The sequence below is a fragment of the Kogia breviceps genome, chromosome 6 (genome assembly GCF_026419965.1).
Source record: "Kogia breviceps isolate mKogBre1 chromosome 6, mKogBre1 haplotype 1, whole genome shotgun sequence".
Lineage (NCBI taxonomy): Eukaryota > Metazoa > Chordata > Mammalia > Artiodactyla > Physeteridae > Kogia > Kogia breviceps.
In genome coordinates, this window is record NC_081315.1 from 66,413,341 (window position 1) to 66,430,164 (window position 16,824).

The 16,824-nt window shown below is 31.2% G+C and overlaps 1 protein-coding gene across 18 annotated transcripts in view; it reads right to left on the reverse strand.

Annotated features, from left to right (window-relative positions):
* Positions 1-16,824, reverse strand: part of MAPK10 (mitogen-activated protein kinase 10) — a 379,515-nt gene that overhangs the window by 60,102 nt on the left and 302,589 nt on the right. For 12 of the 18 annotated variants that reach the window (XM_067035995.1, XM_067035997.1, XM_067036001.1 and 9 more), the window contains 2 exons: positions 16,036-16,201; positions 13,553-13,624 (listed from right to left, as the gene is read on the reverse strand). In XM_067035995.1, the coding sequence (XP_066892096.1) occupies positions 13,553-13,624; positions 16,036-16,201 (238 nt within the window). Of the gene's footprint in view, positions 1-3,629; positions 3,702-13,552; positions 13,625-16,035; positions 16,202-16,824 lie in introns of all 18 variants that reach the window. The other 6 variants (XM_067036010.1, XM_067035994.1, XM_067036003.1 and 3 more) reach the window with 1 other exon arrangement.

A 16,824-nucleotide genomic window follows, 5' to 3' on the forward strand; every position in this document is an offset into this window, starting at 1 on the left:
TATAATATTAACTTTAAAAAAAGCAAGTCACAAAATAACGATAGTACAATATGTAAAACATAAAACTAAATAATATGTTGCTTAGGGTTAAGTATGCATGTGGTAAAAATGTAAGGAAAGTCATGGAGATTGTAAAAACATGTCTTTAGGACTGTGGTGTCCTCTGAGGAAGAGAAAGGATATAATTGAGGAGGAGCACACAAAAAAATTCAAAGGTATTGGTAATGTTCTACTTTTTAACCTGACTGGTAGTATATGTTCGTTCATTTTATTGATCTTCAAAAGCTGTGAATTTAATATTAATTCACTTGTGTAATATAAAATATTTTGTAATTTTCAAAGTAAAATTGTCTGCCAGGGTGAAATTCATTAGGAGATATCCCAATAGAAAAGTATCTCAATAGTTGAATTCTGACTCTTCTGCAGAATGTTAAACACAATTAATTTGAATAAAATTCAATTAGTATGTATCTTAAAATACATCTATTAAAGTAGCATATAAATGAACTGTTTTGGGGTATCAATTTCTCAATGTTAAAAACACTGTGTTGAATTTGTTTAGGCATAAAAAATAAAGGGTGTAAGACCTTATTAATATTTTAAGATTTGCTGTTATTTTATATATTAAGAAGATATGCATAGCTCATATTGCAAGGACTTTTATCAAACATTTATTTTGAGAATGTCTTCATATAAATAAGGATATGTTGATTAAAAATAATATGACTCCCTATGATATATTGTATAGATGTATATATTATATATTATATATATGTATATATGTGTATATATATTATATATATAATAAATATACAATTATATTATATAATTTATATATAATTATATAATATATACATATTATAAATCTAATTATATTATATAATTTATATCTAATATAATATATAATATAATTAGTATATATTATTAATTATTATATTATTATTATAATCATATTATATAATCATATTATATAATGTTATATAATAATATATTATATATTAATATTATATTATTATTAATTAGTAATAATATAATATATATTATATATAACATAATAATTAATATAATATATTAATATATATTGTAATATATTATATTATATTATAAATATATTATACTAATTATTATATAATATTTATTATTATCTATTATATAATCTAATAATATATCTATATATCTAATTATATTATATAATTTATATATATTATATAATATATACAATATATTATATATTATATAATATATATAATATATATAATTATATTATATTGTATATATTATATAATATATATAATTATATTATATTATATATAATATACATATATAGTATATATGTGTATATATACTATATATGTATATATTATATATACATATTATATATCTAATAGATTTAGATCTGATTTTATTGCCACTTTCAGATAACTCATATTAAATAATAGGGAATTTTTAAAAAATAAGTAATCTGTCTTACATTTTAAGAGCTTAATGTTATGATACTCAGTGTTCATAATTAGTTTGCTTGAAAAGTACTGATTTAAACTTACCTACATGTTTGAAATCGTGAAAAGACCACAGCTTACAATGAGAAAAGATGCTTTAGAAAATAATTTCCATTTGCCCTTCAAAAAATTTACAAATGTATCCTTACACAAACGCTCCAGAAATGACCCAGAATAAAAATATCAAGCTCAAGTATTGAAAAGACATCTAATATGAGACTTTTGAACATTAGCAGCAACCCAGAGGCTTACTTATAAGGGATTTTGACACCCAAGTTAAGAAATGATAACCAAGCAACTTCTCCCAAAAAATGGATTCTAAGAAATGTTAATCCATACTTAATAACTCAGTTGTGGAAATCTGATTTGATTTTCTTTAATAGAAAATGTCGGAAAAGTAATGAAAATCAATCATTTTAATTTACAGGTGGCAAATAATTCATTTCAGTCATCAATTATTCAAGCACAATGAACTTCTGAAAAATCAAAGAGTACAGAGTTAACAGATTGAGTCTATTTTTATCAAATGTCCAAAATTAGCCAAAACTTAAGAAGTGTTTCATGTTCACGTTCAAAGGCCAAACTCAAGTTTATAATTCGTTGGGAATCAAAGAAATCCTGTTTGTTTAAAATCTGAAGGAATTTAGTTTTTGGCACATCAACATACTTTTAAAGAGCATTAACATAGATATGAATGTGGCAAATTTATAGATGCTACTTAGTAAAATGCGTATGTAGGAGACAATACTGCAATATAGACATAAATTTTTTAGAAATAAATGTGTGTCGGGCTTCCTTGGTGGTGCAGTGGTTGAGAGTCCACCTGCCAATGCAGGGGACACGGGTTCGTGCCCCGGTTGAGGCTACAACAGTGAGAGGCCCGCGTACCGAAAAAAAAAAAAAAAAAAAGTGTGTCATATATAAAACTAGACAAAAGTTTTTAGTAAGAATAGAATTAAAAGTAGTGCAGTTTTATTTTTAACTAAACAAAACATTTCAGGTTAAGTTTTTTATTCTACAAAAACTGAGTGCCTAACTCGGTCATTTTGTAAACTGGTCCTTTAATACATACAGAGAATATATGTATGCAACTATATATATGTGGTATATTAATCCTCAGAGCAAACAGTTAATTATAATATGATTAGGCTATAATATTAGTAATTAGATTTACTTTAATTATACTTTAAAACACAATTACTATAGGCTTGATTTTGTTTTTGAATTATCATTTAAGTAATGATCATTTTATCTTTAGTATGGTGAGGATATAATACTTTCATAAACAACTGCATGTAGGAGGATACTTAACTAACTAAAGAAAATAAGTTATTATAAATCCATAAACTAAATAACAATATCCATATACTAAATCACAATATCCATATCTTTTTAATATTGCAGAGCCTCTAGAATCTTTAATTGCTAATTATTAGCTGCTTAAGAGAGGATCACTTTTACTTATTCAAGTGATGTAAATTTGATCTCTTCAGATATTTCATATAATCATTATTATTAATGAGGTTTCAATTATTGTACTTGTTAATAATGGGGAGAAAATAAGAGCAGGAATGGAGCTATTATTCCTAGAAATTAAGTAAATGAGAAAAATAATTTTAGAAGATCAATTTAAAAGTGAAATTCATATGAATGCTCTCTGATTATGTATTAATTATAAACCTATTACATTTGTGAGTACACATAAATCTAACTGATAAAAGATTTCCATGCCAAGTGAATATTCTTATGATATAAAAACATAAATATTTAGTTTTAAACTAAAAGATTTTGTCATTTATTATCTAGCTGTGAATATAATTAAATTTAAAACATCTGCAACAAAAGACAGTAAAGAGTATATCACTGTCATTAATTTCATAGGACTGAATTAAGGCAGACCTTTTGATAGCATGTTGAATGTTCCATATTTGATACTGTATTATCCACATAAGATCTTGCTAGGAGACAAGGTTACCTTACCATAATGCCAGCTGGTAAACATTTGACGTTGAGTCTCCAGAACCCCTCTAAGGGCAGTGAGAATATACCATCAGCAGTATTCTATTGGACACCAAAAGGAACTGATTGAGAATGATACCCATAGAGACCACTGGCTGCTAAGAAGGATACGATCAGTGCCAGGAAACAGCACTGCACCTTTTATCATTTCTCCCATGATGCACCCTACTGACCACATGTCAACTGAAAACAAAAATGAAATGAAGATAAACAAGAAGACAGGAATAGAACAGCAAATAAATGAAAACACTTGCCTACCCATGCCATGGAGCAACAGTCTGACGTTTTGCTGACTGGATAAGAGGCCAGTCTTACAGTGCTTTAAAACAGTGGATGGGAAGAACACAAGAATGTCAGGACCCTTTCTGCCATGTAACTGAACTAACAATGCCACTCAATGCCACCTAATATATGATAATATTATTCTGCAAGTATAATTCAATGATTAATTTAGTTTCTGATTTAAAAGGTCTCATTTTCATTCATCTGCTAGAATCCTACTGATTTGCATTGTAAATTATTTTAGATTGTGTTAATATGGGAAACATGCAAATTGGCTTTTCTTTCATTCTTTTGTATCCCATACTTGGAGAAAAAAAAGAAAGAAAAGCTGAGCTGCCAGCAACCTCAGAAGAAAGGGTTTCTTCTATAAAACACACTTACTCTTATTTATAAGTATGAATAAATTTCCAGAAGTGAAATGCCAGTCCAAGAATGAGTGTTTGGAATATGCTGGTTCAGTTTCATTGACTCCCATCAAAGGAGCATGCTTCTAAACTGGAAGCCTTGTCTTATCCTCATAAGCACGCTTGCTTTATAATGGTAAGAAATGCTGGCTTTCAAAAAAAGGTGGTCTGACATGAAATGAACAACATGACTTAAAGAGGTGACACTTCTTCTGAGACTGTGAATCAAAAGAAACCTGGAATTCAAGGTGAAATTACAGTGGTCTCTCTGCTATTGCCAGTTATCATCCAGAACTTAAAACCAGGAAGCTAGGGCAGAGGATACTCAGGGAGGGGCAAAATGTGGAAGCAAGAAAGTGAAATCTCTCTTTAACTATACTCGGTTACTCACGTGTTCCGATTAAAACTCAGAAAGAAAGATAGGTCATTCTTATGGGGGAAAATAACCTAGAAGAATAAGGGAAGTTGAGGGGGAACAAATAGGGAAAGGCATTAGGATAGCAGCAGCACACTATAATTTTGCTCCAGTTACTCTTCAAACTACATCTTGTAATTTGGCAGTAACCTTACAGAATTCCTCATAAGATTCTTTCCAGTGTGAAAATCTCAGTCAGGTTAAACTCAAAGTTTCCAAAGTTTGACTTAACATCTAAACAGAGTGATCACTGCAAAGAAATGGTTACAGCTTTGAAGGTGATAAGCATACCCAGAGAAGCAAATTAGTTTTGCTTCCATTTTAGGAAAGCAAATGACATGCAAAAATATCAGGGAAAGATAGAGCAAACAGTTGTGCATCCCTTTATTATTAATGCATTTGTAATTCCAGATAATATTTGTCTCACAAGAGGTTGGTATTGTGAGTAACTTGATTAAAGGGGAAAAAAATTCTCTGAAAAGGTATTTGCTTTTGAATTGCAAATATTCTTATCATACTGTCCAAAGTGACCAGTCTAAGTCGTTATTTACCATGTATCTATTTTTTATAGATGTTGTGGGGGAGATAGGTAAAAAATATACAGCTATAAACTCAGTAAGCAAGTTTTCTCTTGCCTGCATCCATTCAAACATTTGGAAAAGGCTATTTCTGCCACAAACCTATCTGCTAGTTAGAAAACTTCTATGTCTATTTTTTATTTAACGCAAAAAAAAAATCTCTTCTATGTTATCTCTGGCAGAAACTCATTATTTTCTGCTGCAGAACCAACTCCTTTGCTTTCTAATTGTATAACCTTGGCCAAGTTACATCATCTCTCTTTTCATCCTCTAAAATGCAGATGATAGACAGTATTTATCATGTAAAAATTTTTTAAGACATAAAAGGATTATGCCTGGTAAAAAGCCTTCCACATTGTCTGGTACATAGTAAGTTCTCAATAAATGTTAGTTATGTATCATCATGTATTTTATATATATATATAAATTATATTCATATATATAAAAGTATGTATATAAATATATACATATTTAAATTATATACATATATGCATATATAAATTATATATTGGAATTAAATATATATAGGGAAGGCTTATTTATTTTATATTAATATAATATTATATTGTATCTTGCATTTATATATATAATTAAGAAATATTTTCCAATGAGGGGTGCTTACTCACTGGGCAATCCTTTTCACTGCTGAAACCACTTAGAAAGGCATTCCACATCACAGTTGACTCTATAGAACTTCTCTCCATTATCTAAACAGGAATTATCCTGTTCCCTAATCCAAATAATAATCTTAAAATATGTGAATATAATCTATGATCTCCAACCACTCTTCTAAAACTGGCAAATTTTCATCTTTCAGACAAAATCCCTTGATTTTCACCCTCCCTCACCTCTGTCTTTAAACAACAGCAACAACAATAACAGATGACCTACATGGAAGCTTAGTCCTGGTATTGCTTCAATCTCAGTCGGTTCTAGACTGTTGTTGGTTTAATAACTGCTATACCTCCCAGTTCTCATTTGTGTGGCTCTGCTGGATACAGATATTTTAAAGTACAAAGAGAACAGTTTGGGAAATTTATCTTCATGTTAGAAGCTAAAATAGACAATAGATCACAAAGCTTTCACATAAAAATAATGCAGAGAGATATCAACTCAAGATCTGAACTACTGATGAATATACTGAATTCCATTTTCTTTATTTATTGTATCTTTTCTGAGTAATAATGCCCTGGAAATCTCTCCAATTTCCAAATTCCATTTAACTTCCCTCACGATTCACTATTCCTACAGACTATCCATGTTTATGCCATGGAAATGTTAAGCCTTGTGCCTGGAAATGATAAGCTCTATTATTATAAATTATAAAAGTAGAGTATATGCACATGAATTTATATAGATTTTTATTACTCAAGACAGGATGATTTCTCAAGAGAAAGCCATTGCACCAAATTTTATTAATTAGTCATCACACCTAAAACAGAAAATAGGCAATAAAAGAATTTGATACTAAATCTTGTTGGGACCAGGGGTAGTAGTAAGCCTTCCCTCATCTAATATGCATATCTGCTTATCAGGGTGAAACTGGATTATTCTATGAAAATTTCAAGATATTCCAATGAATACTGACTGTGACTAGACCTTAGAAGAAATTGGCAAATTCAATCACAGTTGGAAACTGGATTTTGATGTTTTCTGAGACAGTCTGATATGGTATTTGGGTCTCCATAAGAGTTTTGTACACTAATGCTGCTGAGGTAGAATACTGGTTGTTTTTAAGGTTCTGATTCATTACATTTCCCCTCTCATCATCAGTATTCCCAGAGGCAGAGAGCAGATTCATTTGCAACTGTGACAGGCCGAAACGGAGTCACTTTCCTTAGAAGGAATGTTAAGTAAGTTTTGGTGTTACTAAAATATGGTTATAAGTTTTCTAGGTGAGAAAATCTCAAGCGTATTATTTGTCAGGCATTAGATTATACGAAATTATCTTTTTTCTACTCTAGCCAAGTGATAGAAATGATATAATATAGGTCGTTGCAGTTTAAATCTAAATAAAGAAAGCACTTTATTGCTACTTCCACACCCCAGTGGCTTGGACTGTGATCTATGATGAAATATTTTTTGGACTATGTGAGCTTCTAACCAGCAACCTGGCAAATGTTTCCTATCTAGGAGATTATGCGGCTCTGGTAACGCAATTGTGAGACTACACTGCTTTTCTCCTTAACCTAATTATATCTTTATTTAGCATAGGATTCAGACAATGGGCTTTGATAAATTTCCTTTCAACGAATACTTCAAAGTACAATAGGAAGAAGATTTAATATGGTTTTCTAAAATCTGAACATCATTTCTTTGAAAAGTTTGTTTTAAAAGTTAAAATTTAATTAGATATTTTACAAAAGCACATTGTTTTAAACTTCAGCGCAAAGATGGAATTATAAAAGGCTACTGATATGCATAAATAAACTGTGAATGTACCTACTTTGCAGTTGTGAATCTCAGTAAAAAAATTAAAAAACATTCGCAGAACACAATGCTAAATATTCTAATTCCAGGAAACAGAGGAAGATTTTCTCCTTGAGACTACCTGTTTAACTTGCTTTTCCTTCTTTATGACTTCTATGGCACCATAGTAATGGCTAACATTTATTTTATAAATGTCATATCATTGATTTGCTTTTTTTAACAAAACAGAAGAAAATCCATTTAAACTTACAACAGAGGAGATAATCTTTAGCTTTATGTTAAATTATAAATAAAACTGTAGACTAATGAATTTTCAAGATATTCTTTCATAAAAAGACAATTTTTTACTGCAACAAAATGTTTTAAATTGTCATCTTTAAAATCGTGTAATTCTGCAGTGTACACAAAAAGGAATTTAAAGAAATCCTGATGTTGAAAAAAATTTTTTTTCTTTAAACTTTTCATGTTCTGATGAACAAATAGTAAATGCTGGCTCTGAATGTCTCACATTATCATCAAATTAATTACAAGCTCCCTGAAGATTCGGGGAATTATCCTCACTTCATTCTGCACATCAGCTTGAAGAAGTGCTTTAGTAAGTGACAAACTATTCATTTTCTTTCCTTTTACTGTCTAATTCACAGATAATTTTGGTTTCTCATCACTTGAGAAATTTTTTTATTCTAGGTGGTCTTTTGGTTATTTCTAATTTTTATAGTTTACTAATTCAATTTGAAGGTTATTTGGGCCGGAGTGCCCCCAAACTAACTTCATACTATAAAAACTGAAGTTCCTTATCTTTTAAAGGTATTTACAGGTATGTGTATGTTTGTAAACATCTAATGTTTTATATGTATCAAATGATATCATCACAGCAATCCTGTAAGGCAGGCAAAGGAGGTATTTTATAAAGTAAATTGAAGTTGGTAGGAGATGTCACATGACTAAAGCTAAGAGGACCAGAGTAAGTTCTTGGAGCCCTTATGCGCTGGAGACTCATTTGACTGCTGAAGGGAGAGAGTCCCACAATAGGTATCACTGTTCACAAACTTTGTCCTAAGGGCCGATCAGGCCAAGGGCAGTTTGAATGGAATAGAACTAGTAGTGACTAAGGAATGTGTTTTGTTTATTGTTTTCAGTTTTACCCCCTCACATAGTTCATTTTATTTTTAAAGATCTTTCAGTACTCTGCCTACAGAACTGTAGAGGGATAAGGAAAAATAATATGCTTTTAAACCTTCCTGTATCCATTTCCAGGAGACAGGGGACTCCTGGGGGACCCAGCAGTCCTAGTGGAGCTTTCTCCATGGTCATTTATAGCTCCTCTCCAAGGCATCAAGGAGTCAAGGTCCATCTCCTCAATTTCTTCCTTCTGTTCCACCCCCAAAGTCTGTTCTCTGTGTCTTCCCTCACTTTCTGCCCCCTTTCTGTGTATCTCTCTCAACTCCTTTTATCACCTTCATGCCTTATCCTGCCCTCTGTTACATTCTGGCCTACTCCAAATTTCTTGGGAGAGGGATTTTGCTCTTATAACTCTGTCCTCCTCCCATCTGTTCAGATCACCTCAGAATCTCCAGCTCCCATTCTAGCGATTCCCGCCTTACTCTGATTTTCTCAAAGTAATAATAATAGAGAAGAGTACTCACACATTCATGGTGAAAATATATTCTTTTAAGCAAATACAGAGAAAAAAATTAAGTCTTATTTTTTTCAAATGTTTGTGATTATTGGCAATTTGCTTATGGGTGTGAGAGAATGACTAATTTTTACATCCCAATTTTATTTAAAGTCATAAATTATATATTATTTGAGATAATGTTGTACTACTGTAATATTAGATAGAAGATGCAGAATATAGCAATGTATTAGTTGCAAAAGTTTATTAGGAGGTAAGCAGGTTATTTCAAAGAGGGGAGAAGGATTAAGAATATCTATCTGTACTAGATGGATATAATAATCCACAACCTCCAATTTTTGTTCACCTTACTTTGATTATGCCCGATTTTCATTTGTTCAAGTTTAGAAAAGGTATGATACTCAGTTAATCTGAGGATGTTTTCTTCATTTCTTCAAATATATTTTTGGCAAATCATTCTCTGTTCCTTAATAACCTGGCTTCTTGGAAATATTATATGTACATCCTTTTCTTTCTAACTGAAATTTCTCATGTCCTCAGAGGGAAAGGCAAGAGGCAGTGTTTTAGCAATCTGTCAGCTTTAATTGGAGATAATATGCTTGAGATCCAGAAGTTTCAAATGAATATGGTGTGTATATTTTTAACATTTCCCAGGTCCAGAGAACTTTGGCCAGAACTCAAAATAAAGGAATATCACAGACCTTGCTCAAAAAAACTGCTACCATTTGAAGTAGAATGGAAAACATAAGGTAGAAAGAATGTATTTAAAAGAAGCAGGCTTAAGGAAAGTACTGGTATTATATGAAAACTATACTGGTATTATATGAGACTTCAGTAATCAAGAAAACAGCATGCCCTGGTTGGGTTGTGGGGTGGATGGAAGGAGTCAGGAACTAGATAGTCCTGTAAAAAAAACAAAAAACAAACAAAAAAAACTTCTAAGGAAGTATCATAAAACTGCTTTACTATAAGTTATTATTAAAAAAACCAAAATCTTAATGAAATATAAAGTCACTGATGCCTCTTATATGACCATTGGACTATGTAAATAAAATAATGGACCTGGCATATTTATTTTTCTCTAGCTAGAAATTCATCATAGGCCCAAGAATTATTAGTGATACTCTATATTTTGTCAGCATATATGCTATGAAATAGGTTTTAATCATAAAACCATAATGAAAATTGAGTTTATAATAGTGTATGTTTATATAATTGAGAAACTCTTTACACAAGAAAAACAAACACTTTATAAATGTTCCTTTGGATATTAAAAAAGCTAGCAAACTAATAAATCAAAAAGTAAATATGTACGTATGTAGGTTGCCAACACTTTTAGTCATCAAAACTACTTTGTGATACCATCTGGATCGCATCAATAGTCCAGAAACCCACACAATGTTTCTCAAAATGCAAAATGTTAAATACAATTTTAACAGAGGAAAATAGCTAAAACAGTCGTCAATGATAATTTCATAAGATTTCCCAATTTTTCAAGGTGTTTTACTACTTTTACTTAGGGTCCAGATTTTTAAAAAGGAGCATTAAAAAGTTCTGTTCAGAGAGAGGAATAATGTTGATTATGATGATAGAGTATTATAACATCATTTTTCAGCCTTAGAGAAATTCAACAGAAATTACTCTGAATAATTCTAAGTGAATTATTCACTTAGATTGTTTTTTTAAGTCTCTGAAGAATCTTGGAAGTAGTCAAGGTATAAATTAGCATATACTAAAATTTGATATTACTTCTAGTAAGTGCTGGAATCATTTCAATATGTTAAAATATTGGTATGATTCTTCTCCCTATAAATAAGCTCCATCAGCCCCCAAACTTGTGTCTGATCATCATGGCCTAGTGAAGTTACTTCAATGCTCTGATACCTTTATTATTGGTAGTAAGCTCTAATCACAAAATGATAATAACTTCATATAAAAATTAATGAAACAATTCCACTCAAAAACATATAGTACATGTAATCCATTGTTTAATAGGGATTTTTATGGTTTAGTTTAATTTTTAAATATGGTCATGACTAAGACATTAAATTATAATTTTAATTATAGGCAAAATGAATTCCAATGCATTTCATCTGAAAGTTATTTATCCATATTTAAGTAAAATTTAACTTAAGCAAGATATTTTCCACTATAATGACTTTATGTCACTTCCCCACTGACTTATAGGTCAGCAGTATATGGCACTAGCCTATCGGATACCAGTATTTTATATAATCACGGGAGATAAAGGAATACAGAATACAAACCCTTATCACAATCTACATTTTGTGTATTGGGGTTTATTTAATTTCTAGGACCATATTTATCAAGGATATATATTTTATATACTGATATTTGCACAATTTACTTACAGTTCTAAACATTTTTGTAAAAAATAAACTAGGATAAAAGGAAAAGCTGACCTCCAAGAGAACAATTTCTGGAAGAATGTAGAATTATCAATATGGTGCTATTATCTTTGCTTGTTTATCTGAAGGGTATTTTGGGTTCAAAAATGTTTTAATTTTTCCTAATTTTATTGGCTTTTAAATTTAATACTGCTAAAATAAGAGAAAAAGAACCCTGATAAATGCCTGAATAGCTAAATTAGATCTCAGAGAATCATGCTACATGGGAATCAAGTGACTGTAACAGAAATGTCACATGGGAAATGAGATATTTTGTAACATTTTGTCTTTGGGAATTGATTGAGAAGTTCTGAGTTTTTTCAATCTGAAATGTATTGTACCCCAAAGACAAAAGCACACATACATGCACACACACACAAATTCCTACTTTTGTATGAAATCAATGCATATGAATGTGAATTACAATATTGTTCAAACCAACTACATGATTTATATGTAACTGATCCTCAAAATAAATTCAATAAATAATTTAAAGTAAAATGAAATATTATCATTTAAATACATAATCAATATAAAAATTGAGATATTTTACATGTTTTCTTTTTATATCTTCAAAATCCGGTAGGCATTTTGCACATATAAAACCTCTGAATTCAGACTAACCATATTTCAAGAGCTAATGTGGCTAGTGGCTACCTATTGGATAGTATAATTGTAGAAGATGTCATTACTATTATATTGCTATTGGAATTTAGAGAATATCTTATTAATATACAGCAGAATAAATAAATGCCTACATTAAATGCATGGTCATTGTGGCATCAACTTTTTATTGTCAGATTTTTAAAATCATTGGCCTTTTCTTCTATTCCTACTAAATAACAATAATAATCTTTCTTACATTATAAGAGTTCTTAATAGAGCTTTCTTATTAATTGAATACAATACTTAATAGCTATGGATCACATGTTTACTGCCAATTTCTGAAAAACTTCCAATGTAATAAATATATTGAACTCACTCTTGCATTATCGTTGTTAAAGTTCTCAGTTATTGTACTTAGATTTGCACAATTGTGTGTTAACAGGGTATTTCTGTAATTATAAAAATATATTTTCTATTAGTATGTAAGCTTTCTTATTGACATATTACAAACACATATATGTGCCTTTGTTAAAGAGTGAACTTTTGATCCTTTCAGAAATATACCAGCTCTTTTAATAATTCCAAATCTGAGATATCTGTCCAAGAAATTTCTGATGGAAATCTAGTAGAAGACTAAGTGGTAGAACACAAATCAACACTGTTTTTTAAAAAAAATTGACTATACTCCTCACATTGTATATTTCATTTTCTTAATTCTAAATTTCATTGGAAAAGCATGTCTAAGTCACATCTCCAAGTCAGATGAGGAAAGCCTATTTTAAACCCACCTGACCTCCAGCAATTTGAATAATAATTATGATTTTTAAATGTGGAAGTTCTTGTTTGAAGGAAGATGTGCTATATTAAACCATTTAAGACTGGATATAGTGTCAAGAGTAATTCAAATCAATAAAGGCGTGGACAGAAGCTTAAGATGTCAGCAAGTAGAGAAATAATTATGCCTAAATTTGTTGCAGCATAAAATGGGTTTAGAAGGGAGATGGATAATACTTGCAAATAGTTACTGCTATTTTGAGTTACAGATAAGAAAATTTAAGAAGAAAAACCCCATTAAAATTTAATTAAAACAAACCATTGAGGTACGTAGTCTTCAGTACTGGTCAGATTAGAGAAATAATCACTTTTTTTTTAGTCACAGTTATACCACTTACCCAACTTTTTGCTTCTATCTTTACTCTCCTGGCAAAATCATTATGTGTTTAAAGGGAGAGAGAACAAAACAGGTAAGGCTGCAGCAAAAAGGTACAAGGATACAGTCCCTTCCTGGAAAGAGGATTTTGTGGCGAACCATTTCTCCCATAATGCATCCCACAGACCATATATCCACTAGAATAAGAGAGAGGGAAGTGAAGAAAAGGGAGGAAAGTAAAGTTAACTAAGATAATTGATCTCTGAAGGAGGAGGAAAAAGAACAGTTTGATTAGAAGGTACAAATTTTGTCTCCCACCAAAAGTTGGCCAAAAAGGTGAGTTAAAACCAGCAATATAATATCACATAAACAACATCTAGTATAAGAACTCAAATTAATTTTTAAAGTTACTTTATGAATGCCTTAGATTGCCCTTTAGTGCCATAAAATGGTAGCGTGGAAAAGCAGCAGCTTAACCAAAAGTATCTCCATGCCAGGTGACAGCTAAAAGCCACCAAAGGGTTTTCGATGTCATTTGCTGGATGCAGAGAAAGTAATCTTAATAGACCCTTATGTGTGGCTGTTTCCATTTTCTATTCTATTCAGTTACATGGAATAGGGCAACTAGAGATCCCCTTTTCTTGGTCCAAAATAAGGTTCATGCAACCAAATCCAAGAAACTAGGAAATGGCTGGAACCATGGTTTAAAGGCAGAAATATTGGAATCCCTGGTATTCAAGACTTAGTTTTTCCTTCAGAAATTATTCTTGTAAATAAATACCAGTTTTTCTTTCTGTTTGAAATATTTCAAGAAAAAAGATGCATAAATAATTTGCACATGTATAAAGGAGTCATGACATAAATAAAGTATTAAAGGTGTTAAAAAGTTGTTACATGTGTTCCTCAATTGTCATACTTGTTAACAAAACAGGCTTCACCTTCTCTTACTAATCTTTACCCTCTTCCAACTCACTTTTTAGTAAGGACAAAGGGAACTCTGGGGCAGAAACATTAGGCTAAAATGCTCCTTGGGGAAGGAAGGCAGGGTTCGGTGCACAGGGTAGGTGGGCATGCCCGTTGTCAGAGCAAGCAGGTTTTTCTGCATGATAACATTTATCCCGTATGGACATGAGAGCAGCACAAGGGTGCTAGGTATGCTTTCTCCATGGATCAGGAGAAGCCAAAAAGCTAAGGCAGCAACTTGCAATCCTTTCTAGTGAGGGAAGAACAAGGGATGAGATCACATGCCATCTGTACAGCAAAGATCTGAAAATCCATAACACCCTCACCCCCAGATTCTTGATTTCTTGAATTTTTAAATTCGTTCCCACTTTGATTTTTTAAAAATAACTTATGAAGAATGTATACAACTATCTTCTTTTCCAAATAAGTTAGATGTGGTATTGCCTTGGGAAGAGGACTAGATTTTCCTCTTCTAAGTCAAAATGGATTAGAATTCTGCCATTGTCCACTAAAGTAAACCTGATCTTCCTAAGAACTTTTTCCCTTCCTCTGCACAGATACACAGAAGTATTGGCTCTCTTCTAATCTGGAAGGGCACAAAGATATTTTTTAAAACTTTGGTGGCCAGGGAATTTTCATAAAAGTACTCTGTAGCACCTACACATAAAAATACAATGATAATTATTTCTATAAAACTTATAGATTGCCAGGAACTAAATAGAATAGAATATCAAAATGAGTATGAAAGGTACATTGAGTGCATATATACAATTCTAATTTAAGACAAGTTTAATTCCTAAATATAGTGGATGTGTTTTTTAATATACCTCATTACTTATTAGAGTTATTCTTTTCAAAATAATATATTGCAATGCTTTCTAATAAGTATTTTTATAAATCCTTCATTTTAATAAAATCAAATTGGAATACATTTTGAAGATTCTTTCTACCTTTTCTTTTAAAGTGTTCATGAATACTAGATTTTCTTCATAAAATCAATAGCGTAAAATTTAATACTTTTCTCTCTCCATGGTTTTAGAATTTATAAACACTTACTAGGCAATTGCTACCTTAACTATTACTTATGGAACACATTAAAGTATTAAAGAAATTCTTATCCAACTTGAACAATTTGGATTATTTTAAATTGACTATGCATTGAGCATTTGTGAATATTCTTGCTCCAAGGATTTGTGGTATCTTTTTGTTTGTCTTTTCCTAAGACTAGAGCCATCAATCTAAGAAGTGACATAAAGCCAAATGGCTAAATGCAGTAGATAGATTTTTTCCTGTTTATACTCACTTTGAGCTGAGCTGCCAACTAAATAGCAATTTTTCTTAATATCTATAGCATTTATGCTAATCAGTATCCACTTGACTGTTTAATCAGACTCCATTTACAATTCTTTTTAGCTATGACATTTCAGTGTTCTTCTAACCAAGCTTACTTCTCAGAAACATCCTTTACATGTTTAATGAGTGATTCTTTGTAGTAATATTTTTTTAAAACTTCTGAATATGAAAGCTGGCAGCCTTATTTTTTTAAAAGTTCATATACATGAGAGAGAACATTACTCTTAGCTATCTAAAACATATACTCATTTTCTTCACAGTTTCTTTGGCTGGTACTCAGAAGCATCCTTACCATTCTCCTTGTAGCCCATTCCCAGAATAACCTCGGGGGCCCTGTAATAACGTGTCACCACATAAGGAGTCATCATGAAGCTTGTGCCTGCTGTCCTGGCCAGTCCAAAGTCTAGGATTTTCAATGTACAATCAGACTTGACTACAATGTTACTTGGTTTCAAGTCCTGACAATAGGAACAAGAGAAGATATTAAAAGCTAGCTTCAAATGGAACATGTGATTTCCATCTACTCAATCAACATGGCAGTCTTGCAATAGCACTGATGGGTGCCCGCCCGCCATTGACTGTAGAGCCCTATGTAAAGCAAAACAGTACTTCCCCAAAGAAATTTACAATTAGTTTTGGGATTTCTTTGTTTTAACATCCTCAGAAACTTTTTTAAACCCAGAAGAGAATTGTATCATTTTTACAATTTAGGCTCATCTTGGGAAGAGGTTTTTAGAAAAAAAACATCATTTATTGTCATCTGTTAGGTTTCTCCTTATGGCAACATAAACCTTTTAGTTTATACTTCATTTCTAGGTCAGACAGAAGAGCAGATCAGGGCTGCTGTCTTTATGTGACCAGAAACAGTGGAAATGAACTGTCTTGTTTCAGCCGCACATATGACTCTGCCAATCAGAATTTCTGAGAAGCCTTGGAAGCTGACTCTCAATGAGCTGAAACAAAATGTTAAACAAAACCAACTACAGTGTGCTAAAGTCTCCTCCTACACATTAGTGAACTATGTGCTAATTCTATAGTAAAATAAATGAAGTACATTATATTTAACCAAGCTCTCCTACAT